This window comes from Oncorhynchus keta, chromosome 35 (assembly GCF_023373465.1).
Source record: "Oncorhynchus keta strain PuntledgeMale-10-30-2019 chromosome 35, Oket_V2, whole genome shotgun sequence".
Taxonomy (NCBI): Eukaryota; Metazoa; Chordata; class Actinopteri; order Salmoniformes; family Salmonidae; genus Oncorhynchus; species Oncorhynchus keta.
In genome coordinates this window covers 47,840,323-47,867,307 of record NC_068455.1, presented here as the reverse complement: position 1 = coordinate 47,867,307, position 26,985 = coordinate 47,840,323, and the positions used below count along the sequence as shown (strand labels likewise).

Below are 26,985 nucleotides of genomic sequence, written 5' to 3'. Positions count from 1 at the left end.
GGCCTGTTACAATACATAAATCATGATGGATTTGATGAATGTGCGCCAATATCTGCATTCCCTTGACTCATTTACCACATCTATGCTGTGAACAAGGTGACTCCCTTCACTTATCAAAGGCCCAGGATGCTAAAGCAAGCAGAGATCAAAACAATAAGTTGCTGTTTTCTCTCTCTCTGCGTGCGTGCGTGCGTGTGTGTGTAATATGAGTGTTGCAGATGCCTTAAGATAGTAGTCTTAATTGCAACCACAGTAGATGCTATATGTGACTGAATACAACACACAATGGCGCAGATATATAGGCATGAGAAAATGCATCCAAAGCGGTAAATTCCACCTGTAATGTACTGCATATGCATTCACAGTGCAAGGAGATATCAGGAGTCTCTCTTGGTGGAGACAGAGGAGAAGACCCCTACATTTAAAAGGAGTCTCTCAAGGAGAGGGGTTCAGCCTCTGAAATTAGTCCTTCTGTGGACAATGACCCCCACCATGGAGCTAACATGTGCGGTATGTTTGAGTGTCTGTGTGTGCAGATATGACTTGAGATCTGAAATCTTTCAAGGAGCTCAGCGCAATAACATTGTCTATGGACTTAGAATTGTCTGTGTTGTCCTGAAGCCCAATCGACAAGGAGAGACCAGATTCACCTATACCCAGCTGTGTGTCCGTGAAGAGTGACCAGTCCATGAAACTGCCAACTGATTCAGGCAGCCAGCCTATAAAACAAGGGTCAATTCCTATACATTTATTTGTTTATGGACTCTACAGGACTAAAGTCTGAAATGTAACAATGTTATGACATTTGAAATGGCACATAGAAGTCAAAACACTGTGAAATGGCAAATACATTATTATTCATCTGAAAGAGAGTAACCTGACATCACATTTACTAAAAAGGCTTAATATTCTTTCTGTAAGATGGTTGATCTAATATTAAACATTTGTTTTTGAAAGGGCCCAGCAGGGAAGATCAGGGAAGAGATCAGGGAAGATCAGACTCACCTGAACCCAGCTGTGTGTCCATGAAGAGTGACCAGTCTATGATACTGTCTATAGAATTCAGACAGAAAGCCTTCTCTACAAAACAAGGGTAAATACCCGTGCATATCTTTTTTGTGCAGTGGGTGACATTTTACTCTACTAATTTTACTCTCTACAGGACTCTATGGGATAAAGTTATGAAATGTAACAATGTTATTAGCTACATTTGAAATGACACATACAAATCAAAACACTGTCAGATGGAAAATACACTATTAATAAATAAATAAGTCTGCTAAATGGCATATATATATATAATAAATCTGGAAGAGAGTGACTTGACACAACCAAAAAGGCATAATATTATTTCTGTTTAGTAATTGAAATTTCAATTTAAGTTTCAATTTAAGTTTTGTCACAAGATTATCCACATGAACTTTAAAGGACAACTTGTCATCCAACCAAATACCTAGGCATTTGTAGGATAGCTTGAGCCCAATATATGTTTCTTATGTTCTTTCCTGATCGTGTGCCAGGATTCAATGTGGAAAATATTTATCTTTCTATCGTATACAATAAAGATCAATACTCTGTATGGGGTTTTAACATTTACAATTAGACTTATAGATAGATTTCTCTGTCTTTTCCTATTGAATTGTTGATTTCAGATGTTCGAAGACCACATTATCTATTTTGTGAAGAAAGAGATGAAGATGTTAAAAATGTTTCTGAGTCCTGATCTTCCAGAATGCTTTGAAAGTGAGGGAGGATGCAGAAATGATTGAAGATGAGAAGCAGGAGAGCATTTGCCAGAGAGGGGGCTCAGCAGATCACACTGCATTTCCTGTGGAACATGAACCAGAAGGAGCCAGCTGACATAATGGAGAAAGGTAAGCAATCTAGTTCACTGTGCTGTATTGTATTCACTGTGATTACTGGTTCATTATTTTCACTCAGAAATGTACACTATCACCTAAGCATGTGATTGAAAATAAAAGACCTCATTGCCTCCTAAAGGGGGAAATATTTGTGAACTGTGTTTCCAAAGAGAATAAACATTACTGGATAAAAAAATCTGAAACGCCAAACAAAGCGTCTATGAGTACTAAAGTTTTGTGTTTTGTTTGACCATTCAGATGAGCTTGCTGTGTTCCAACCTAAATTCAAATCCAACCCGGAAAGAAAGTTTCAGTGTATGTTCAAACGTATAGCTGAGCAAAAAAACACATTGCTCATCAGGATCTACACAATGCTCTACATCACAGAAGGTAGAAGCAGAGAGGTCAATAATGAACATGAGGTATTTTGATATTTTAATATTTTATTAGGATCCTCATTAGCTAGCTCTTCCTGGGGTCCACACAAAACATGAAATAAAACATAACAGTAACAAGTACATCACAAGGAAATAACTAAATCTATTTCAAATAAGCGTACACGCTTTCATACATTTATGCCTTCATAATAATGTGATTCATAGACACCACTGACAGCAAGTGCAACACACAAAAATGTAAATGTAATTGCAATAACAAGAAGGTGCATTGCAAATAGGCTGACACTTTTCGTTAAATTCCCCTGACGCAAATATAGCAACCATATTTCGCTAAGTTCCCCTGACATGAAGAAAGCTACCTTGTTTCTATTGTTATGGCCCGTAATGGGTATACTGGGATAGAGTATAGACTCATCCGGCATGGGTTTCCTTAGGTAACATGTAATCTCTTAAATTTGTAGGCATTTTGTTAGTTACCACCCGCTATAGTTTTCATTAGGTAAAATGCAACATTTATGAATATCAAATAACCAGGCCTTGAATCTTTTTTTAAATATTTTTTTTCTCCCCAATTTCGTGGTATCCAATTGGTAGTTACAATCTTGACTCATCGCTGCAACTCCCATACGGACTTGGGAGAGGCAAAGGTCGAAAGCCGTGCTTTCCCCGAAACACAACCCAACCAAGGGCTGGTGCGGCTGCTTCTTTGACACAATGCCAACTTAACCCGGAAGCCAGCCGCACGTAACCCGGAAGCCAGCCGCACCAGTGTGTCGGAGGTAACACCGTACACCTGGCAACCATGTCAGTGTGCATTGCGCCCGGCCCACCACAGGAGTTGCTAGTACGCGATGGGACAAGGACATCCCTGCCGGCCAAACCCACCCCTAACCCGGACGATTCTGGGCCAATTGTGCACCGCCCCATGGGTCTCCCTTTTGTCTCCCGGGTCTCCCTTGGGTCTCCCTTTTGAAAGCAACATGCTGTATATAAAGAGAAGGACGGGCTGCACATTGATCCTGCTACTCTGATTGGATAGTTGACCTTTCATAGATAGTTGATATTTCACCTGAGGTCACATATTTCATCCAAAGCTGTCTTCTTTCACTCGCTTGTAGCTTCATATTTCACCCGATCACTTCTCATCACGTTTTGGTCTGATCATTTAGATTGCTGCTGCCTCCTGTTAGCCTGCCACTATGATAAATCAGTAGAAACGCTGATGCACATTCTGACTGAGTGATGACACCCTTGTATCTGACAGTTTTGAGAACAGGACACACAGACACAGTCACACACACACCTCTGCGTGCTGGTCCTAACCAGCAGCTATATAAACCTGCAGGGAGATGGGTACTCAGACATAATATCCCTGAAGTTTTTTCCCATCATGAGTATCAACTGTCAATTTACAGATATGATTACAAATATAGCCACCCTCTGATAACAACAGAGTAGATTCATCTGATACGTAGGCTAAAGGGGACTTCTGACAGCACGTTTTCTAGTGGGCACTTGAAGGCTGAGAAGCCTAGCAGTTCTAGTGTAAAAGGTGATTTGGCGGGTTTTTTTTCAACTAAACAATTGCCCCTATCACTTCCATTGATTTTTAGCTAGTGGTGGCTAAAGCTAGCTGAAGTTTGTAGTGGCTGTATAAAGAAAACCATATCATGGATTACATTTTCTCCTTGCTCATAGACTACTTTCAAGGTGAGGAATCATCAAGTTGTAAAGTCCTGAACTTCCCCTTTAAAGCATCATATTGCACATCCTGATTGAATTCGGGTTTAAAATATGTCATTATTTTCTCCCACTCAGGCTGTTGAGATGTAACTTCACAGAAAGATGCTGTGAAGAGCTGGCCTCATTTCTCAGCTCAAACCCCTCACACTCGAGGCAGCTGGATCCAAGGGACAACAACCTGCAGGATTCAGGAGTGAAGCTGCTCTTTGCTGAACTCGAGTCCACTCTGTAAACCACTGAGCGAAGGTATTATGTGGTTAATGAGACATTGGAATGGGTATTAGAGTACATTGACATTATTGTTCTAATCAATGCCAAGTGTGAGCCAGCTTTACTCTGATTGTCATATCATTTTGTAGATTGTCATTCTGAAAGAGTCGCAGAGGGAGGTTGTGCTTCGCTGGCCTCAGCTCGGAAGTCAAACCCTTCACATATGAGAGAGCTGGATGTGAGCGACAATAATCCGGGAGACTCTGGAGGGAAGTTGGTCTCTACTAAACTGGAGAAACTATTACCTGTGCACACTTTTAAGGAGAGGCTACCTGGTAGTAGTAAAGGGTTGTTAAGTAACCTTTTAAGCAGCTACTGCCTAAAAACTGCAGTGTTGTTCCAATTGTATTGAGCACCTATATTTGCCATAAGTCTTTGATATTTCTACATCGTGATTAAGTTCCTAATTTATTAATAATATATTTATTGGTCATTACAGTAATGAAAGTGACTATAACAACATCATGATGTGAAGGGAACTTTACATAAAGCCTACAGGTTTAATTCATTATGATGCGGTTTTGTCATAAGCATGCATGAACCCATATAATGCCTATAACAATCTCATAATGATTCTGACTAAATACCAGACATTTTCAGTCAATGACTCAACGATTTTCGACATAGACATAACTTATTATAAACATTTCAATAACTATAAAGGCTTTTACATGCTTATAACAAGTAATAAAGTACTATACCTGGAGACTTGAAGTGTTACTGATTTTTCTATTAATTTTCAGATGCCTTTGAGGTCACACAGAACCAAAACACAGCCATATTGTGATCACTCTAAGATATTTAAACACAGGAGCCTGCTGAGGGGAGGACGTCTCATAATGGCTGGAACGGAGCAAATGGAATTACATGGAAACTATGTGTTTGATGTCGTCCATACCATTCCACTGACTCCGCTCCAGCCATTACAACAAGCCCATCTTTCCCAATTAAGGTGCCACCAACCTCTTGATTTTGAGGTGTGGCTACAGTTGCTGTGTAGACAAGGGCTGACCGGGTACTGTTACTGGGAGGCAAACTGGTGTGGGGATATGGGATCTTGTAGGGGTGACATATAAAAGACTTAGCGGGAGAGGATTTTGACTGTTTGCTTGGACACAATGATAAGTCATGGAGTCTGCTGTGCTCTAACTACATATTTTTTTATGGCACAACTACAAGCAGACTACCATACACACACTAAGACTCTGTTGCAGGTAGGGGTATCTGGGCTGGCTGGTCCTTCTACAGCGTCTCCACTGGCACACTTGTACACATGTTGACTCCACATTCACTGAGCCTCTCTACTAAGGGTTTTAGGGTTGATAAAGTAATTTACTTTTTTTCATGATTGAATTATATTCAAAGAATTTCAAACATACCCTGTGATGTTGGATTTACAGATGTTCTCTATGTCTCACTTTAACCACTAGAAATAAGTATATACTGTGAAATGGAGAAAAACAAACATTTGAAACGAGAAGGATAATGACACCTATCACTTACTTGTAAATGTTTAATTGGCCATTCAGGCATATGGTCAAAAAGTGGAGTTTTTCTTGTCACTGTAGATAGGTTCTGACAAACTGACCACTGAATGACCAACCAAAAATTCTGCATATATAATAAAGATATTTCCCACGCTATCAATTATTGCATTTTTTTAACGCAGTGTTATATCCTGCTGTTGCATGACATAGACTAAACCACCTGTTATGTTATATCTACCCCACTAAGTAGTTTAGGGGTACATCGCCTTCAAAATAAAATATTCAGTGCCTAATATTCACTGCGACAAATGTAAGGACACTGTATCGCTCATGGGACACAGTTTGTGAACACAAAGATGAATAGGCCAACACAACAACTTTCAAGAATTCTTTGTTGAAAATGCTTTTTTATTATAATTATTGATTTAAATTACGAAATGAACAAACACTGCTATACATATTGCTGTTTTTGTTTGTTTTCAATCATTTTAAACAGTTAAAGCATTTGAGAAAAGAAGAAATAGATGTCAGAAACAGAAGACGTACAGTAGATGACACGTACAGTAGAAGATCTAAAGTCAATGGCTTTCCTACGTGTTTCTAAGGGGTTCAACAGACTAAGAACACACTCTCTCCCACAATGGTTTTTGGTATCTTTTTTTCGGTCTGCAATTTGCTGCAATGCATGATGGGTGTTGTTGTTCAAATGCTATCATGTGATACCATAACTATCCAGTGAAGTTTACCTCAAGACCATCCACACAAAGATAAATAAGTGATGTGTTCTCCTTCAAGACTGGTCAGTACACAACAACAGCAGCAGCAATGATTTTTGCACAGTCTTATTTGCTGCATCCAGCACAACTAAAAATGGTTCAGTAAGTCTTCTGTCCTGTGATCACAGCCAGGCCATGACACTCACTGACCCTGTAAGGAATGTTTGAAGTAAACAACAGGTCTTAAATATTGCAATTCAATCAACCCCCCCCCCAAAAAAAAATATATATATATTTTCAATGAAGCTCTAGAGTGTCTGCTTGAACCTTCACTTCCACTAGTATTGGGGGTATAAGGAGTTGGTCATAATACCCTCGTTGGTCGAACTGTCTTGGTGAATGACATAATTTCAGAAGTAGAAGGGTCCACGGTTTGAATTTCTCCTCATATATCACTCAAGCATTTGAGCCCCAGTGCTTCCCATGCTGCTCCTTAAAATAGTTATCAACAACCACACAGAAGAGAAATCCCTGACATCAATGTAAATCACACAAACATGTATTAAACACATAATAAAGTTCAGGTACATTACTGAGAAAAGCACACAATACGATGGCCATCGATACTTTGACCAATATTCGGAGTAGAGTGTTGAGGATCTAGGCAATGAATAAAAATTGGCTATTTTCGTTTGAGACACTGAGGCTTTGAGGCTCACCCAGTGAACCATCAGGAGACAACAACACCAGAACGCAAGGTCACACAGCACAGGTCATAAATACAAGTAGAGATGAAAATAAAGTAATATGTTTATTAGCGTATCAGCGCATCCACACACTCTCTGTAGTCTCCCAAACAGGTCCTGGTTTCTGGGAGAGGGAGGATAAAAAAAGGAAAAAGATGAGCTTGCTTTTAAAATCTCTCCATTGTTTCTATATCCCTCCCATGGTCTCTCATTTAGTCATTAACTGATAGATTGATCATAGCAGAGTGCAACTTTTGCCCGATGGCTTTACTTAATGTTGATCAAAAAATACGTCTTGCATTCACCAGTTTTCTCCTCTTATGACTGCCTCTGCTGTCACTTCTAACATCCATGTCATATGTTCATTGTTCAAAAAACAAATTGTGCTGGAGTTGAAATGGAGAAGGGATGACACTGGCTGGTACAGGTGCACACACTTTGGGTATAAAAAAAATCACACTGAAGCGTACAAGAAAAACAAGCGGCTTAGCCCTTGAGGGTTCCTGGTGTCAATGAAACAGTTACTGGTTGGCTTGGTCCAGGCTTGAGTGTGCTCTTTGTCTTCCAAGTCGGTAAGGGGGCGCTGCTCGCCCTCCTCACAACATCACCTTACTGCCCCTGCTCAGAGGGCCAGGAGGGTAGGTGAGTTGAGGGAGTCTGAAGACTGATCCCCGCTGCTGCTGCTGCGCCGGTGGGCTTTGGAGCAGGACTCTGAGGACGGCGAGGGGCTCTCGGACTCCAGCATGCTGGGGTAGGTGAATATGAGGCTAGGGGCGCTGGGTGTGGAGGCCGGGGTGGAGGCGGCCACCACCGGGGTGTTGAGGCTGTCGCTGTCGCAGTAAATCCCACCACCTCCACCAAGACAGATGGGCTTGATGACGGAGCGCTGGGACTTGCCATCCTCATCGTCCTCTTGTGGTTCTTGCTTCACCACAACGGGGTTGACGAGGCCTCTGGGACCCAGATTGTTGCGCATGGTCAGCGGAAGAGGAGCGCACTGCTGCTGGTGGTGGTGGCCCCCCTGGTGGCGATCGTCGGGGGGCAGTTTGCACAAGGGGTTGTGGGCCACCAGCATGAACTCCAACTTGTCCTTCTCCTTCTGCAGTGTCTCGATCTCTTTCTGTAGATCAGCCTTCTCGTCCTCCAGCTCCTCAGTCTCCTGGAAAACACAAACAAACAGAACAGACGATCAGGACAAGTTTTAATCTTCAGTATCTGGAGGGTTAATATTCAGCTCAATTACAATTCTGGTGTTTGGAGTAGAAAGAAAAAGTGTTAATCTTCATGTTACAGCCCCAATCACTGTTTAAGGTACACATTGGTGAGTTTCTGCACCACCTAATGCTACCACAAGAGTGTACTGTTTTCCAAAAAGAGCACACAGCACATTATATTTGAGTGTAAGTTTGCTCAGGAAAAGAGTAGGGATAAAGCGAAAGGGCAGTCTTGGCTATGTTGCACCTGAATGACCTGAACGTAAACCTACACTTTACCTGACATTTAGGTTTGACCCTTATCCTAACTCAAAAAAATATTGCAAGTACAACTTTGTCCAAACAAAAAAGGTATGAGGAAGTAGGAAACAAACGAGCAAAGCATGGACACACCCCAAAAATTTTAGAAATAGTGCAACAAGGAAAGAAAGAGACGGTTGTTGTAAAAATAGGAGAAATAGTGCAACAAGGAAAGAAAGAGACGGTTGTAGTAAAAATAGGAGAAATAGTGCAACAAGGAAAGAGACGGTTGCACTATTTCTCCTATTTTTGGGGTGTGTCCGTGCTTTGCTTGTTTGTTTCCTACTTCCTCATACCATTTTTGTTTGGACAAAGTTGTACTAGCAATATTTTTTAAAATTAGGATAAGGGTCAAACCTGAATGTCAGGTAATGTCAGGTAAAGTGTAGGTTAAAGTTCAGGTTGCCCTTCATGATTGAAATATGACACTTCCTTATTTGGTCATTCAACAAAGAGTGGCGTGTGGTGGAGAGAGGGAAGGGCGTTTTTGCTGGAAGCAGTTGAGGGAGGGGAAAGTGTAGTCATCAAGTTGAGATCAGATGGGACTATTCTAGCCAATGAGAAGGCAGATACGTGTCTGAACAACAGGCACAACTCCTTTTTATCAAACTTGCCGAAATGCCACTTGTGTCCACTTATATCAGTGCATTCGTAACAACCTAACCATTACAAAACGTTGTCTCTTCTTCTCAGTTAGGGTGTGTGTGTGCCGTGTAACTCACTCCTTGGAGCGTCTCAGTGAGTTCTCGTCTGCGGTTGCGGCACTTGGCGGCAGCCAACTTGTTCCTCTCGCGTCTCACCCTCCTCTTCTCCTCTTCTTCAGGGGTAAGCTAAGGAAATAAACAACACACCTTGTGAGTTGTCGTTCACACATAAGCTGAACAGGGTGAACAAGAAGAGAAGCCTTGGGTTAAGACATATAAGCCGTCCTATCCAAATTCCTCACAACTTGGGACTTTGATATTAAAACTCACTCTACTGTCTCACAATGTTAGAAGACATTCACCAATAGTGCTTGCCGGCACATGGTGAATTCCACACATCCAGACAAAATGAAGTTTTAAACACCCACATCATCTGTACACTTGTGGTCCTCACCTGCTCATCTCTCCTGCGGCGTCCGCGGGTGTCCCCGATGGAGCGGATGACACCCGGACGGGCCAGGGTGGTGTGTCCCAGGAGCCCAGGGCCGTTGGAGAGGTGGTGGCCATAGGGGTGGGAGCGTGAATACGGGTTGGACATAGAGGTGATCACTGTGGGCTGCACCATCCACTGCAGGTCTTGGCTGGTCGTGATGGCGTTTATCGTAGGGATGAAGGCACTGCTAGAGCCAGGCATGTCGACCCGGTATTTCTAGATACAGGAAAGGTAGCCAAGAGAGAGGGAGGTGGGCAGAGCGGGCAAAAAAAGAGGGCAGAGCGGGAGAAAAATGGTGAGTGGATATTTTCAAGATGATAATAGATGTTTTTTTCAAGATGACAAAGAACACAGGTTGTGTGTCTTCAACTCAGGGGACAAACACATTGTGAATGGAGTAACATCAAAATATACATTTACATGCATTTATTTTTTTACTGAAATTGAATGTTGTTCATTTATTTTACTGGTTACAACTGGGGGAAAAACTTAACTTGACATGTCTTTGACCCTGTTACCTCAATTTCCATTTCTGCCACAGAGTACTGTAGCGTTAACCCCCCATTTACACACCAGCCACCCACCCTTCATCATACTCACACATCCTCTTCATTACAGCCTAGTAGTGAATCACTGACTCCACACACAAACACTGTCTAGATTCACCCGTTTAACCCCTGGAGTGGCACAGTCAGTGACACGTTCAGTGAATCACGGCGGGAAAGCCCGTAGTGTTGCTGCCTCCATCATCACACTACAGCTAGGAGAGGAGCTTGCATCAAGCTGCAAGTCATCTGGAGAGCAACATGGTATGGAATGGTACACCTCTCTGAAGAAGGAAAAACATCCACCAGGGAAGGTGTGATGACTTGTTTATTCCAGCCAGAATAAGGTGATCATGATGGTTTGCAGTGGCACTGATATAGGCCTCTCTCTTTCCATTGACAAGTGTAAGCATATCTATTTTTTTTCTAATAAAATAGATTACATAAAACCACAAGTTTACTTTATCTGAGGACTCTTATCATGCTCATCAGTGATCAACACCAAACTGCAGTGAGAGACAACACAGAAGTGACCATCTTTAAAGCAAAATACAGTATCCTTATTTCAGTTTATATGGCTTGAGCCCTCATGAGGCATCTTTGGGGTGATAAGACAATATCTGATGCCACAATGATATTGCCCCTAAAAGCAAGGATAGGACGCAAGTCAGTATGTCTCAACAAGTCCACGCCAGACACTTGAGTGACTAGAGGGCAAAGATGAGTGATGCATGTCATCAGCCGACCCGATATGGGCTGGATTTGCTCGTTCATTAAACATAGAACATGAAGAGACGAGTAATGCTTCTGGGATGCCATCCAGGGGTCAATTCCCCCATTATTTTCTTTTGATGAGTCATGTTGGGGATATGTAAAGCCAGTGTGTAAAACGGTCAGTTCCAGTAAGGCGGAAAGAGGCATTATATTTAGTCTAGAGAGAAAAGCTAGGTCCCCAGACAGTTACATTCCAGAAGTGAGGCAACAGGGAAAATTCCACTGCAGTCATAAATCCCAGGGACTAATAACTAACAAGAAGGTAAAGTCCTAAATGGGGTAATGGTTGGATATGGTAATTGGGGTGACTGGTTGCCACACAGAAGGAACAGACATTTCTGGTAAGAACCGGGGATATGAAAATAGGTAAAGGAAGGATGTTGTGCAAATTTGATTTGTGAGCCAATAGGTGAATCAACTGTGAGTAGACTCCAAATGTGAAACACTGTCCACAATTCCAGGTGCAGGGTACAAATACAACATGTTACGCGGTTTCTCGAGTTGTCTCGCATAGGCTATCAAGTCAGTATGCTAATGCCGGTGTTGTGCCGAGAATTCTCCATCCCCTTTGCGTTCTTCATTGCTGCGACTTGCTTGCTAGTTGAGATTTCTGCCCTTCACTCCGTTTTCATTTTAGCTTACATTTCACTGATCTAGTAGCAGAAAAAAACATTTTTGTCTGCAGTTTTCGGTTTGGCTATTTGTTTCAAGTGTATGTGGCGGTTCTCGCTTTATATGGCGTTTTGGGCGAACCCGAGCCCACCCGCACCAGGGAGCGGCGGCGGCGGCTGCCCATGTCGCCCGTACCTAAATCCGCTACTGATTTTGTATTAGTCTATAAATAAATCTCTTTGCCAAAATTCGTCATCTCTCCCATGTCTTATTCGACTGGTATTTCTGAAAGTGTAAGGATAATAAATTCAGCCATAGTTGTTCTGAAATGTTTATTGCTTGCCAACATTTGACTCCCTCCTCTATGTTTAATATAACACACATACATTAATTATTAATTTCGGTTGCCGCTCCTGACGAAGTTTGTTCTATAGAAAGTATTTGACTCTGATGTGTGTCACAGAAAGTATTTGAATCTAGCCACAAAATTAAGGAAATTAGATGGGATGGGGGGGGGGGTTCTGGCAGGGGGGAGATTTTCGACACAACACCGGTAAACAGCTTCCCACCCCCTTTCTTACTCTTATGCGCTGGGATTTCGCCATTGCTGCAGAAGAAAATAACACCCCTCTTAAACAAATAGAATAGTTGTCCTCCGCCCCCGAGAAACTAAAGGATGACGTAAACATCCAGGAACTTTCGGCTCAATAATACTGTAAACATGTCCAGGGAAGAGAGAGCACCTATGGCACTGCGTCAAACCGGGAACAAATACGGAAGTGGTTATGATGATCTCGAAATTGATGTAACCAAGTCAATTCAAAAGACGGATTCAGGCAGACAAACGATTGAAAGAACAAAGTAAAATGCGTGGGAGTTCTGGTCTGGAGTGGACGATCAATGTTATTTAACGCTACGACCAGTCCAGCTGTTATATGTGCGCCCACGGGAGCAAAACAACAGTTGCCATTTGGCAGACGGGTCCTTTCACCTACAAAAACGAGACACTTCTTTTAGCCCTCAGTTTTCCGACACGTGCCTGAGAGGACATCTGAACAGTTGCAATGTTCATTATACGAAATGAACTTAGAACACTGGTCTAGATCTATGAAAGAACAAGCTGTTAAATGTAGCGCAGAGATCCTCCTTCATTTGCCTTTGTAGGCCTACTGCGGGTCGTGAATTGGACACGGACAACCTAACACCAGACGACTGAAAACACAAGACACATTGTCTCTCTGTCACTTTCATAAAACATATAGATACATTTCAACCTTAAAAGCTCACATTTTGTCGGGAATAGCATTTAAAGTGGACATGTGGTGTGAAATGCTGATTATGGTTGTTCCTCAATGATAGCCACTGGGCATCATATCTCAGAATGTCACTAGAACGAGAGGACAAGAGAGCAGGTAGAAAAAAACATGTAGGCCTAATCATTGTCTGTAGTCTCCAAATGTTCCAACATAAACGAAGGCGCATTGGGAGACGCATCGTGAGCGTCTTAACCTGCCGTTTCCATGTCACGACCAAATCTGCCAGTGCGTGATACATGGGCCCCATCTGCAACACACACACACACAACCCCGAAGCTATGGGTGGATGTCCTATATTGTGCAATGTGCAGCGTACCACCACTGAATGACGCTATAGACCTTGTTGCAGAACTTCTATCCAATGTGGAGTCCTAGTCAATATTCGTTATTGCTCTGTTCGCTTTACAGTGATGATCACTGATCATCAGCAGGTCAGAGACATACAGTAGGCTATCATAACCAAGAAGGCACTGAGAAGGATTGGTAGAATCGAATCAGTGCATGTTTTTTTGTTCCCCTTGACCAAGTTATGCGCATGAATAAAGTCGCTATCCCATGTGCAAGGGAAAAGGTAGCCCTTTGGTTTACACATTCCAACTTATACTTAAATCCATATCTTGGAGGAGAAATGTTAAGAGCAATCAGAATGGCAAAATATGCTGTAGCAACCTATACGCAGTTTGGTGTGTGTTATAACTCATGATAACTTGCCTACTGTGTTCATAGAAGTTTATACTCATTCAACAGGTATTATACCTAAAATTTTTGTGGACTCCACAGTATGAACACTTTCTAAAGTATATTCTTCCGTCTACAAAATATGTATTTTATAATAAAAAGTCCCCTCAACTTCAAATGACCAGTTCTATAGTGCAACACGTGGGTGTTAAATTATAGGCTACAGCGATTGAGCAATACCTGATTGCATATTGCAATTCAGATTACGCATACACATGTACATTTTCTGCAGTCGTTCATAACACAGGTTTCATAACACAGGTTTCTGACATTCAACATAAATCCGGCATTGAGTCGGTTTGTTCCTTTTTTACGCACTTCGCTCGCGCATCGGTGTCTTGGCCAGAACCACATATATAATCTATTAAATTTCACTTTATTGCAGAGCAGGTCTGGAAAATATTGGGAGAATATCACAATATAACGCGCGCAGATTCTGATAATATCACAGGTGATACCGCGAGCGCGCTTTCTCCAAATGTGAAGACAAAAGTCTCTACAGCACTAGGCTATAGTTTGGAGTACTATATTTAATATCAATATAATATTCTTAATGGTCCTTGAATAAAACATGTACATAGCAGTGTATTAGAAAAATAATATGCACCTCTATTGCATTGCACAGCACCTTTAATTACGAACAGCGCTATAGCCTCTCCGGGTTACCCATCTAAAAGTGTGTCATAGACAACTGCACAGTGACGAAATGTCGATACAATGAAACTCAATTTACAGTTGTGAATACCAATTTTTTAATTTGAGAAAAGAGAATATTATATTATGTTGTATTGCGTTACCTGGTAGCTTGAGGTAGAGATCGGACTGCCGATCGTGCTGCTGCCGCTTGTGAATGACTCTGGCTGGACCGGCGAAGTGCTGCTGCCGCAGGACGAGGTGTCGTAGTTCACGGAGTAGTCCTGGTACATGATCCAGGAAAGAGGAAGATTTCAGTAGTTGATATGAGCTCCCAACTCTCAAAAAATCCTCTGACAGTGGAATCCCCTTTGGAAGCTGAAAGTGGACCAGATTGGAAAGTGACCAACTTGAAAGCAATAGTCGTTAAAACACGTGGAAATCCAGAAAAAAATGTGTTTTAAAATAGGTTATTGGTACAATAAATCCAGGCTCTTCGAAATTAAATATTTTAAGGTAATTAACTAGAAGTAAAACTGAAAATATTTATATTTTTTGTCCATTCCAAATAAGTATATCCTGTTTCTTTCCCTTGTCACTGCTGTAGCCTATTCAGGTGTGCTACAAGAGCCAACTTCAAGAACAAAAGTCACCTACTTTCGCAGTCAATCCAGAGTTGGCGGTGAATAGACTTGCGTTGCGAGTGAGTCACATACAGAGGCTTTAAAATTGCTTTCCACTCCAGCCTACTCTACAGAATATCTTCCCCGCGACACACTTTAGGCCTACTTCAACAATCCGCTGTTCCCCTGGAACAGTTCTATCTTTCTTTTTCTATTCCTTCACCACACTAGGATGACTCACTTCAATGGCACGACGGAGAACTGCGGCCGCTTATCAACTCAAGCAGGCTCATTCACGTCACTGTCTGGGCGTAGACACTTCACTTGAGGGGTTATCATAGCTAAGATTGTAAAAATCAGCACAAGGTATCGTAAATCAGCTATATTGTTATACATAACATCGTTAGAGTCGATGTACTATGCTTGTGATAAGCCTACATGTTTACGCCCGTGTATTTTATCATCGGGTTGGAGGTTATAAAGTTTCTCTATATTCACCGTTTGTCTGATTTGGTACAGTCCTTTGACGCATGTTTCCTAAAATGGGCAGTTGCGAGAGGACAAGGTTTCCTTGGTAAAGGCACGTCAGAGACTGGAGGGAATCCCTACCCTCCCTCACCGCATTTTCTCCTCAAGCTCAGAAGGATAGGGTCTCTGTGCCACATAGAGTAGGTTAGGTATATGCAGTTATTAACAAAGACGTGTGCAGTTATATCTTGCCACCCGTGTGGATCTTCATCTCATGACTATTCAACAGAATACAGAACGAGAGAGAATTATATCCCTTTGAAGTTTTTCGCAGCTCGAGAATTTAAATGCCTGCCCTGATGTGTAGCCCGAGCAACAGATAGATGTGGCTAGCAGCAGTAAGGGAAGATTATGGAAGGAAATGCTACCATATTCTCCACCGCTAGTCAAATAAAATAAAATTGTATTCGACGCCTACACATATTTTGCCGGTGTAGCGAAATGATCATGTTCTTAGCTCCAGCAGCGCAGTAATACCTGACAAAACACGCAAATACCAAAAAGAAAGGAATTAAGATATATAGAAATGTTTGAATGAATGTCAGAGCCCGGAATATAAATATGTATATAACGTGTGTATAGACATCATGGACAGAATATGAATATAAAAGGTGTGTACAGCAGTAGTTATATAGGATGAGCCTTGACTAGAGTACAGTACACTGAATGAACAAAACATTAAGAACACCTGCTCTTTCCATGACAGGCTGACCAGGTGAATCCAGGTGAAAGTTATGATCCCTTACTGACGTCACCTGTTAAATCCACTTCAGTCATGAAGAGGAGGAGACGGGTTAAAGAATGATTTTTAAGCATTGAGACTATTGAGACATGGATTGTGCACGTGTGCCATTCAGAGGGTGAATGGGCAAGAAAAAATATTGAAATGCCTGTGAATAGGGTATGGCAGTAGGTGCCAGGCACACTGGTTTGAGTGTGTCAATAACTGCAACACTCAGTGGCGACCAGTCATTCCTTTCCCCAGTTTTCCATGTTATTTTGGCATTAATACGAGTCACATTTCAGTTTGCAAACAATGTAAAAAATAATAATAATAGAGTTAATAAAGCTGCATACAAACATGGTCTCTTTCTTTGCTTTCTTGAGGAAGGCAGCTACAAAATGCATCTATTTCAGCCTAGCTCAGTGCTTTTTGTGGTGGTGGGGCAGCCAGAGGAAAATACGGAGCGTAGGGGTTGGTAATGTTCTCTAGGTGCGCCCTGATTGGCTTAGTGTTCCATCACTCATGGGGACACTACGTCACCGCCAAATCTACAGGGAGAGCTTGAAATTTCAAGCCCCTTGGGTGCTGACATAGAGTTACATTAGAAGTGCCCATTCAAGAAGGCTCAAGGTCATTGGCCACAGATAAAAGGAAGTCAAATCCCGTTATATCTACAGTAGCTTTGAATGGACTGATCATGTCAACATCATACTTTCAAAATCTTAGCTAGCAAGCTAGACAAGCAGTCATCGTCATGAATCAAGTCAACAATCTGCTGGCAAATCCTTTTCAATCCATGTCATATGAAGAGAAATTATAGATATAAAGTATCGGTGCTCATTGCCCAGCAGAGGTGTGGACTCGAGTCACATGACTTGGAATCGAGTCAGACTCGAGTCATAAATATGATGACTTGCAATTCGACTTTGACTTTAACACCAATGACTCGTGACTTGACTCTGACTTGAGCCTTTTGACTCGACCTGACTTGATGCCCTCCAATATTTGGGACTTGATGCCCAAATATTAAAACTGGTGCTATTAGAAAAAGTGTGCAGCGCATCAACTCTTCATTTAACGGATTACAGTTTGAATCCGACAGCAGCCAATAAAACTGTGCCAACTGAGAAAAAGTTGTGCGTGGCAGTTCAGAAGAACGTTGCAGGGTGAATTCAGATAGAGCCCTTGGAAAGATAATACCCAACATTCTTATTTTCGGATATAAAGACGCCTCTGTATCAACAAAAAACGGATTGCAACTTGCAAAACATTGCGGGAAGATAATTACAGAATGAGGCGCAACAATTTACAATTTTGTTAGCCATTTCAAGCTGCACAAAGAACGGTAAATCGTGGCTAATATAGCTGACAGCTATATAATTTATAACTTTAACTTACTGGTGGTGTAGGATGTAGGCTAACGTAATGTTAAATCAATGAGCATCCACACAGTCAGTCAGTCCGGGAACGTGATTATTGCACCCATGATTTGAACTACAATTGGCTAGGCATTTGGTAGCCTAAATCCTGCCTGATGTTACTGCTGTTCCTTGACCATTGACATACGTTAGCCCACTGTAACCACACAGAGTGAGTGTGTGTGTGTGTGTGTGTGTTAAGGTTGGACGTTTGTGTACAAGCCTACATCGCCCGATTGCGCCCCATAGCGATCCTCGGTAGTCGATCACTATTGGGGGGGCCATGCTGTCAATCCAGCATGATTTCTGCCACATACAAAAAAAAAAACGAGCTCCGACTGGGAATACACGTTTTGAATGGTCATCCAACTCGGGAACTCCTCTTTCTAGAGCTTTGACCTGAAGATCACTAACGTCATAATTCACCCTTGTCCCCCCCCATACTTCCCAGTTGTCTTGAAAGCACCATAAATCCAGAGAATGCCACATAAATTATGTAATATGCCAGCATCCCTATGAAAATCTTTCGACACCTTGTAGTCACCCCCCCCCCCCCAAATTAAGGCTGTTCTGAGGGCAAAAGGGTGTGCAACTCAATATTAGGAAGATGTTCCTAATATTTTGTAGACTCAGTGTAAATTGATATTTCTATAAATAATGGGGCCAATGTAATATTAACATTGGGATAAACATTTCAAAATGGTTCAAAAAAAGAAAAAATAGGAATTTCAAGCAGTTTCATGCATACATCCATTTAGCAGTGTTCATACAGACATTGGCAAGTCAAATTCACTTTCTTTAACTTTTTCAAGGACTTAATTGTAATTGTCAATGATCTCAATGTTATACAGTTGTATAATTTATATAATTGTACATATAGAGCCTAATTTAACCCCCCCTCCCATTTACTACTTTATGAAGGTTTTTTTGGGGGGGCCTTGCCAATGCATTGATATTCTAATTATTATTACATTCTGAAATATGTGAGAATAATGTGGACATTGCCAGACTAAATAGATTGGACGCATGCATGGCAATTTTTCTGTAGCCAATGTGGCCGACACAGGCACACATAGGCCTAATAAAGCCACAAAAGCTCACCATCTCTGTTTTTTTATGAGAAAGTGACCAAAAACCAGGTATCTTTTTTTAATGAAGGATTTTATGGAAAGCCAAGATGAAGCCAGCATTAGATGTCGTCCTCATAATAACCACATGTGGTTTTACCGCAACAGAGTCGCGCAACACCGTTCAATTGAAGCGGCGGGAAACAAACGAAAGTGGCCATATCTCTGGCAAAAACTGATAACAAATGAAATCACAGATAAATTATAAGGGAGCAGGAGAACTTAGAAATGGGCAACAATAACTTTTCAAACACCAGGAAGCCTAGCTGGTATGAGCGTTGGGACAGTAACCGAAAGGTCGGAGGTTCGAATCCCAAAGCCGGGAAGGTGGAAAAATCTTCTGTTCTGCCCTTGAGCAAGGCATTTAACCCCAACAACAACTTCTCCTCGGGCGCCGATGACTTGGATATCGATTAAGGCAACCCCCTGCACCTCTCGGATTCAGAGGGGTTGTGCAAAATGTGGAAGACACATTTTGGTTGAATCCATTCAGTTATGCAACTGACTTGGTATCCCCCTTTCCCAAATTGAGGAAATGTCAGATTTTCAAGGTAGGCCTATGACAGTACTTTAATTTATGAGTTCCAAATTCAAGTAGGCTACTTCAAGTCCCTTGTATTGATAGCCATGGGAAGAAGGGGTGCTGATGGTCCTATAGCACTCCCTGAAAAAACATATTCAAAACACAATATTAATACATAAATATATATATATATATATAAATATATATATATATATATATATATATATATATATATATTTTTTTCTCACAAAAATACTTGCACCGGAACTTTTCTAGTCCTGCGCTTAGTGGACTGATATAGCCGTCTGTATTGCGGGCAAAACTATTTGTATATATTTTATCCAACGTGGATCTAGGCACAACTATCTTCTCCAGTTTCAGGAATGAGACACCGAAATATTGTGGACATTCCTTGTGAACACCTTTTTTTTCCCAGCACTTGGGATGTTCTTGCATCCTATCATAACAACTGTTCATCACTTGACCGTCATTCGGAAAATTCCTTCAGGATCAGATGATGGTGTGTGAAAATATCATGGCATAACTAACTGATCAGCTGGACAGTAGACACCAAATGCACATCCAACAAGTGTTATGCGTTATTATTGAAGAACCACATTAATGACAACATCGATTTAGGTTTTAAGTATCAAGGAAAGGTGCTCCTTTCGGTAAGCATTCGATTTTGCAATTCATACACAATTTTGGATTTGTGTGCCCATGAAAACCTTTCACCCCATAACATAAGGAGACACAATGTTATATAGTTACACTGCATTTCTGAGATCACTATACAAAAAACCTGTCCAACAGCTAGATCCAATGTAATAATGACATGAAAAAAAAGCCAGATTATTATCAGTGATTTATCAACAGCTGTAATAAATTGTCCAGTGCAGTTAATCCTCACTGGTACCCTCGTTTATAGAAAGACCTATATATGATGAACCACTGGTCTCCTGCATAAAATATGCTACTGCCTGGGAGCAGTGGATTTATAGCCTATCATCGGGTTGTGCGTGAGAGAGGGGCTACCTGGCTTGGTGGTCGATCGGGGTAGGATGACTCTCGAAAATCTTTGAAGCGTCTGTCCGAGTCATGATCTCTCCTCAAGTGAGGAAGCATAGGCTAATCATCAGGCGAATTATCCGCCATGACAACAATCGATCGGAGCCAGACATAGCAGAGTGGAAAAGTATCTCTTGATCATCAGAATATTATGTATAGGCTATTCCTCGGTTCACACGTGAAGCTTTTTTCATTCTTAAGTAGGCTTATACAATCCCTCACATAGCCCATGCTGCAGGTGCATTTGTGACGTCAGGCAGACGGGAGAGAGGATTATGAAAGCATTTAGATAAAACAAAGATGCCAATTAACCCACCTGTCCATAACCATTAAAATTAATACATTTACACAGGAGGAATTTAAAGAATGTTACTTTTCATATTAAACCAGTTCACATATAGGCATAGTTATGGCCAGTTTGTTTGGGAAACAGGCAAACACCGTGTATGTAAATATCATTCTTTGCCTATAGATACAACATAATTCAAGTTTCAGTATCATGTTTGTTTTTACTTTATAAAAACGAAATAGGCTACTTAAAAATGTTTGAACAACTGTGTTATTTTCTTATGAATTGCATTTAATTTGAATGCTTATAGGCCTACATTCTTATGAAAGTTATGACATAATTGATTAACAATATGTACGCTACACTATTTATATAGTTTATAACTGTTTGTTAATTAAAGTAATTCTAAATTGTTACCTAATTGTTTTACACAGGCTCTACCCAAGTGTCAGCATTGTAGGACAAGGGCATTTAACACATATGTAATTTCCTGCACCATGAGAACAAGATGGTCAAGCTCTTTTGATAGACTCACTGCCTCCAATGGCTAAACCCAGTTCCTATTATTTCTGTCTCCCCCAACAGCCGGGAAGCGCACATAACACAACTCAGACACCTGTGTAAATCAAGATCAGTGTTTGACCATCCACCTCCATATGACCATATGAGAGAAAAAACACCATTCTGTTAGCTGGTCACAGTCTCAATGGTCTTGCAATATCCATCCATATCACGTGTGGTTGGTTTTGCTGCAGAGCTTATGTTAATTTCAGCATGACATCAGTGCAAATATCACAATAACAATCCATCCGGTACAGATACCGTATATGGGGCTAATATGGGAGAGTGCGAGGAAGTTAGGTATTTTACCTGACAAAGTGATTATGTGATTAACCAGGTGTAAACTGAAGTGGGCTCAGTTCCCTTTATTTACCACTAAGCCAAGGAAATGAACTTTGTAGTATAAGTTTAAGTCAATGTGTAAATTAACACACAAATATTTGGTACTGATCCCCCCCGGTATCACTTTCCTCCTTCCATGGCAGTATTGTTTTCACAGGTTTAATTTACACCCTAACCTGGATAATAGCTCATGTGATCAGACTAGCTAATCTGATAACTCCAAATGCTGTCTATGTACGCACGCGCTAAAGTGCTGACTCGGAGGGCAATGGGGTAAAGGATCAGACATGGAAATAGGCAGTGAGCTGTTATTGCAAACATATGCACGTGGCATATAGGTTAACCGTTTATGTACATCCTTTTACTTATCACCAGCCTAGTTGTGCTGTTATTGTACCATTATTATCATACTATAGATTAGTTGACATGTTATCCAGATAACTGAAAGTACAGTGGGCTGTCTATTTAATAAGCACCACCTGAATTTGAGCAAGTAAATAACATTTTATACAACTTATTTGAAATGAAGACAATTATCAAAAATCAAATCAAATTTTATTTGACACATGCGCCGAACACAACACGCCCTTAACCAACAATGTAGTTTTAAGAAAACACCAACAAAAAAAGTAAGAGATAAGAAAAACAAATGATTAAAGAGCAGCAGTAAATAACAATACCAATACCGTGTGGTAGCAGAGAGAACAATCTATGACTAGGGTGCCTTTGACAATTATGCACCACTTTGTTGACGTCTACCATTGAAAACTTTTCAGATGTCTTCATAAAATGTTATTAAATTTCATGGAAAAAGTAATGCACAGATTCCTATTGGATTCCAAATCAGATTGGTAGACACAGCTGATCCAAATTAGCAACATAAATTCCTGCAATTCTATTTGCAGGTTACCTTGGCGACTAATGTAAAGCAGTAAGAAATAGAGGAGCACAGCAGCACAATAGCGTTCCTGACCTTAAGAGAATGTGCAATACAGAGGAGGAGAAAATGTATTCATTCCGATGTGCATTTCTTCCCATAAGACCAATCACATTAAAGTAAGCAGAAAACAGAAGGAATGTGGCTGTCAAACAATACCCTTCCAGTTTTTGCAATGACTTAGTAACAACTGCAGGTTTGACAAGCTCAAGATGGACATCCAATTGCAGTTTTTGCCCTGTGGTCTCTATCCAACAGAAAATCAGAAAGCCTATATGGGGTCTTGACATATCCAAGCCAAGAGTTTCCATTGTTTTACACTAGTCAGAGCTTGACAGTGATTGATAACCAACCCCCCCCCCATTATCCAATAATTCTTCCCATCTTCCTTATCAGATCCGTGATCTATTCAAGGAGGGATGGGCAGACTTTGATACATTTGGTGATCTCAGGGATCCACCCTCAAAGGAAAGTTTAAAAGTTGCTTATGGATGAGGCGCTAGCCTCTTTGCATATCTCAAGTAGTATTCGAGCAGTAGTCAACAAACACTGCATTCATAATGCCTCACTCTCCCTATAACTTCAGCATGTAATAATGTCTCCAATTGGACACCAGTGCTGTCGAGAAAAGAAGAGCCTTATGCGAAAACCTCTGGAGAGGAGGAATAGCACTGACTAAAATGCCAAATTGCCATCGCGTAGCAACCACCAAATGTTTCTTTGTTTGTTTGTTGATGCTGGAAAATCGACCTGAAAGGTGACTCAATGTTGTTAAGGAGCACTACTGTTCAACACTTGTCCTTTGTATGTTGGCAACTCGCAGTCCATTGCCTAGTAGACAAAAGGTAATTCTCTGTACTCGTTGTTAATTGCTATACAATTCTGTAATGGAAGCATAACCTTTACCCTAGCCAACCTAGTGGCAAAAACAAGCTGCAACAACACCATGTGCAACAGGACACGACTATGTGGGTGAAGGTAAGATATAGTCAATATCCCCAATCACATTACACATGAACACACTTAACAGTAATAAGTGTGGTCTTTTGACCGTAAACCCCCCTCCCCCCAAAAAAAAACCCAGAGGGTATCAGTTCTTCCTGCTACAATGGAAGGAAGTGCGTCACAAACGCAGCGTACCTCGAAACAAAGAAGAATGGAACGCTGCTCAGGCGAAGCGAAAAACAGAAAAGGGGAAATGTTGGAGTGTGTGGTGGAAGAAGTGAACAAATAGCCGGGGCTTGGAGAATAAAATAACTCAAGTGGCCAGGGGACTTCTGAGCAGGCAGCGGAGGAGTCAACCCCACCATCTGCAGCTATGGATAAACAGGACCTCCGCACGTCTCTCACCTCACTGGACGTTTCGTCGACATGTTTTGTTGTCTGGAAAAAGGCCCAATCAAAACAACAGCACTCTTTACTAGAAACCGACAAAGGAACGTGTTAGTTGGCCACCTGACAAGAAGCGCTTTAGGTCAGGTTTTTATTTAGGTGGTTCTCTGCCTCAGCTTGTTTTCCCCCTCACTGCTCCAAAACAGGTCAAACAGAATCATGTTTTCAGTGGCGCTTTTCAACGGAGCCACAACACACAATGGGGAAATGTATCTCTGTCCGTCAACAAGGTCGTCCAGTGCAATTTACGAGAATTTCGTCTGGAGCAGGGAGGCCAGGCAGCTTGGAATGTTAATGGCTTCCGGTTGGAGCACAAGTCGAACTCACGTAGTTTGACTAACTAATAGCCTTTATTATGATGTTGTCTGCATTCCTGTCCCTTGGTGACTCCTACACACAAAGTGAATAAGTGTAATGACTTAACTCAAGGATGACCTAGATAGTGTTGTCACGATACCATAATGTTGAATTCGATACCAAGTTTAGTATCGCAATACTCAATATCATCAAGATCCTCGATACCAAAACGATACCACGGCAAAGAAACAAGGCATATTAGCCAAATCCACAGAATGGCACTTGATCAATACAGATAAACTCAGCTACTGCTCTGTTCAATCATTGGCCATCATCAGTTCAATAACATTACATTTTCTTTTAAATCCAGAGACAGCCATGTATGCATTAATGAATCAATTATACAATCAATTTGACTTTATTTTGACCAATATAACTACGTAATGGTAATCATTTATTTGAATAGTAGCATGGTTTATCTCTATTGACAAACTGGGTAAATCAAGATGTAGTCCAGGCCTATCCACAATACAGCTGAATGCATATTTAATAGGAGTGTGTGTGTGTGTGCGTTGGCAAACACAGGATTAGGAGATCTTACAGCGAACATCACCTTTTGTGAATTTTGAAGAATGTATGTAATGTAAACAGCACATAAATGCTTAATAATTCATAAAGGTTGTGTTAACTGGCTGCTATCATCTTATAGAACAAAAACATTTTCCTAAACCTGTGTTAAGATCGTTTTTTTCTCATTTATTCCAAAACCCTATTCTTTCCCCATTAAATTTGCCCACAGGGACAGCTGAGCGAAACAGAGGTAAGGCATTTCCGGATCTTAGGACTACAAGCTGGCAAGCTCTATATATAATCTTTGGAAAAGACAGAGAGAGACCGAATAAGTGAATGAATAACATTTTTGGTGGCAATCAGCTTTGAAGTCAGCATATTTTGCATTTTATTGGGAATAAATCACAAACAAAGTACTAGGGTAGTGAATTGGTGTTATCTTTGGCTGTCAGCTAGTAAGGAAAGTTTGCCAGCAAAGCTGGAAGTTACCGGAACCTTCTTCCATTGTAAAGTCATCCAGCCTGTATGGATATTGTTTTGTGAACAGTAGTTAACAGTTTCAACATTTCTACATGCCGTGTCACATTTTTCAAGTGTGTTAACTTCTGTGCATCATGAGTGGGGAGATAACATGACGCAGCCCAGACTCCCAGTGCTGGCAAGTAATGAGTAAGTGGTGAAGGCACAATGTGTGCTATAATAAGGGGTCGGTTGAGCTGACAGACCGGCTTGATCAGTGAGACACATTTGACAGAAGTACCTAACGTAACACAAATCCTAAAATGAACTGTTGTTCATGTTCTAGTATCGAAAAAGTACAGAGATTTCGGTATACCGTGCAACACTAGATCTAGAGCAGGAGCGGCCACATCAGCATTTCAGGACGTAGGGGAGGAGCCACACAGATTTCTTTGGGGACTGATTTGTTTGTCAAAAGCAATTTGCAGGACATATACAGTGGGGCAAAAAAGTATTTAGTCAGCCACCAATTGTGCAAGTTCTTCCAATTAAAAAGATGAGAGGCCTGTAATTTTCATCATAGGTACAATTCAACTATGACAGACAAAATTAGAAAAAAAATCCAGAAAATCACATTGTAGGACTTTTTAATGAATTTATTTGCAAATGATGGTGGAAAATAAGTATTTGGTCAATAACAAAAGTTTATCTCAATACTTTGTTTTATACCCTTTGTTGGCAATGACAGAGGTCAAACATTTTCTGTAAGTCTTCACAAGGTTTTCACACACTGTTGCTGGTATTTTGGCCCATTCCTCCATGCAGATCTCCTTTAGAGCTGTGATGTTTTGGGGCTGTTTGGTGGGCAACACGGACTTTCAACTCCCTCCAAAGATTTTCTATGGGGTTGAGATCTGGAGACTGGCTAGGCCACTCCAGGACCTTGAAATGCTTCTTACGAAGCCACTCCTTCGTTGCCCGGGCGGTGTGTTTGGGATCATTGTCATGCTGAAAGACCCAGCCACGTTTCATCTTCAATGCCCTTGCTGATGGAAGGAGGTTTTCACTCAAAATCTCACAATACATGGCCCCATTCATTCTTTCCTTTACACGGATCAGTCGTGCAGAAAAACAGCCCCAAAGCATGATGTTTCCACCCCCATGCTTCACAGTAGGAATGGTGTTCTTTGGATGCAACTCAGCATTCTTTGTCCTCCAAACACGACGAGTTGAGTTTTTACCAAAAAGTTATATTTTGGTTTCATCTGACCATATGACATTCTCCCAATCTTCTTATGGATCATCCAAATGCTCTCTAGCAAACTTCAGACGTGCCTGGACATGTACTGGCTTAAGCAGGGGGACAGCTCTGGCACTGCATGATTTGAGTCCCTGGCGGTGTAGTGTGTTACTGATGGTAGGCTTTGTTACTTTGGTCCCAGCTCTCTGCAGGTCATTCACTAGCCCCCCTGTGTGGTTCTGGGATTTTTGCTCACCATCCTTGTGATCATTTTGACCCCACAGGGTGAGATCTTGCGTGGAGCCCCAGATCGATGGAGATTATCAGTGGTCTTGTATGTCTTCCATTTCCTAATAATTGCTCCCACAGTTGATTTCTTCAAACCAAGCTGCTTAC

At 41.3% G+C, this 26,985-nt stretch overlaps 1 protein-coding gene across 3 annotated transcripts; it reads right to left on the bottom strand.

Moving 5' to 3' along the window:
- Positions 1–6,147: 6,147 nt before the first annotated feature.
- On the bottom strand, positions 6,148–15,394 carry fosl2 (FOS like 2, AP-1 transcription factor subunit). 3 transcript variants are annotated; one of them, XM_035752770.2, is made up of 5 exons: positions 15,149–15,391; positions 14,656–14,869; positions 9,835–10,089; positions 9,459–9,566; positions 6,148–8,381 (listed from the first exon to the last, which is right to left on the bottom strand). In XM_035752770.2, exons 2-5 carry the CDS (start codon positions 14,782–14,784, stop codon positions 7,845–7,847), a joined length of 1,029 nt encoding a protein of 342 aa, XP_035608663.1. In that variant the 5' UTR covers positions 14,785–14,869; positions 15,149–15,391; the 3' UTR covers positions 6,148–7,844. The 3 variants fall into 3 exon arrangements, with proteins under 3 accessions (XP_035608663.1, XP_035608664.1, XP_052353048.1); XM_035752771.2 differs by having other exon boundaries at positions 14,656–14,775; XM_052497088.1 differs by having other exon boundaries at positions 14,656–15,394.
- Between the last annotated feature and the right edge of the window lie 11,591 nt (positions 15,395–26,985).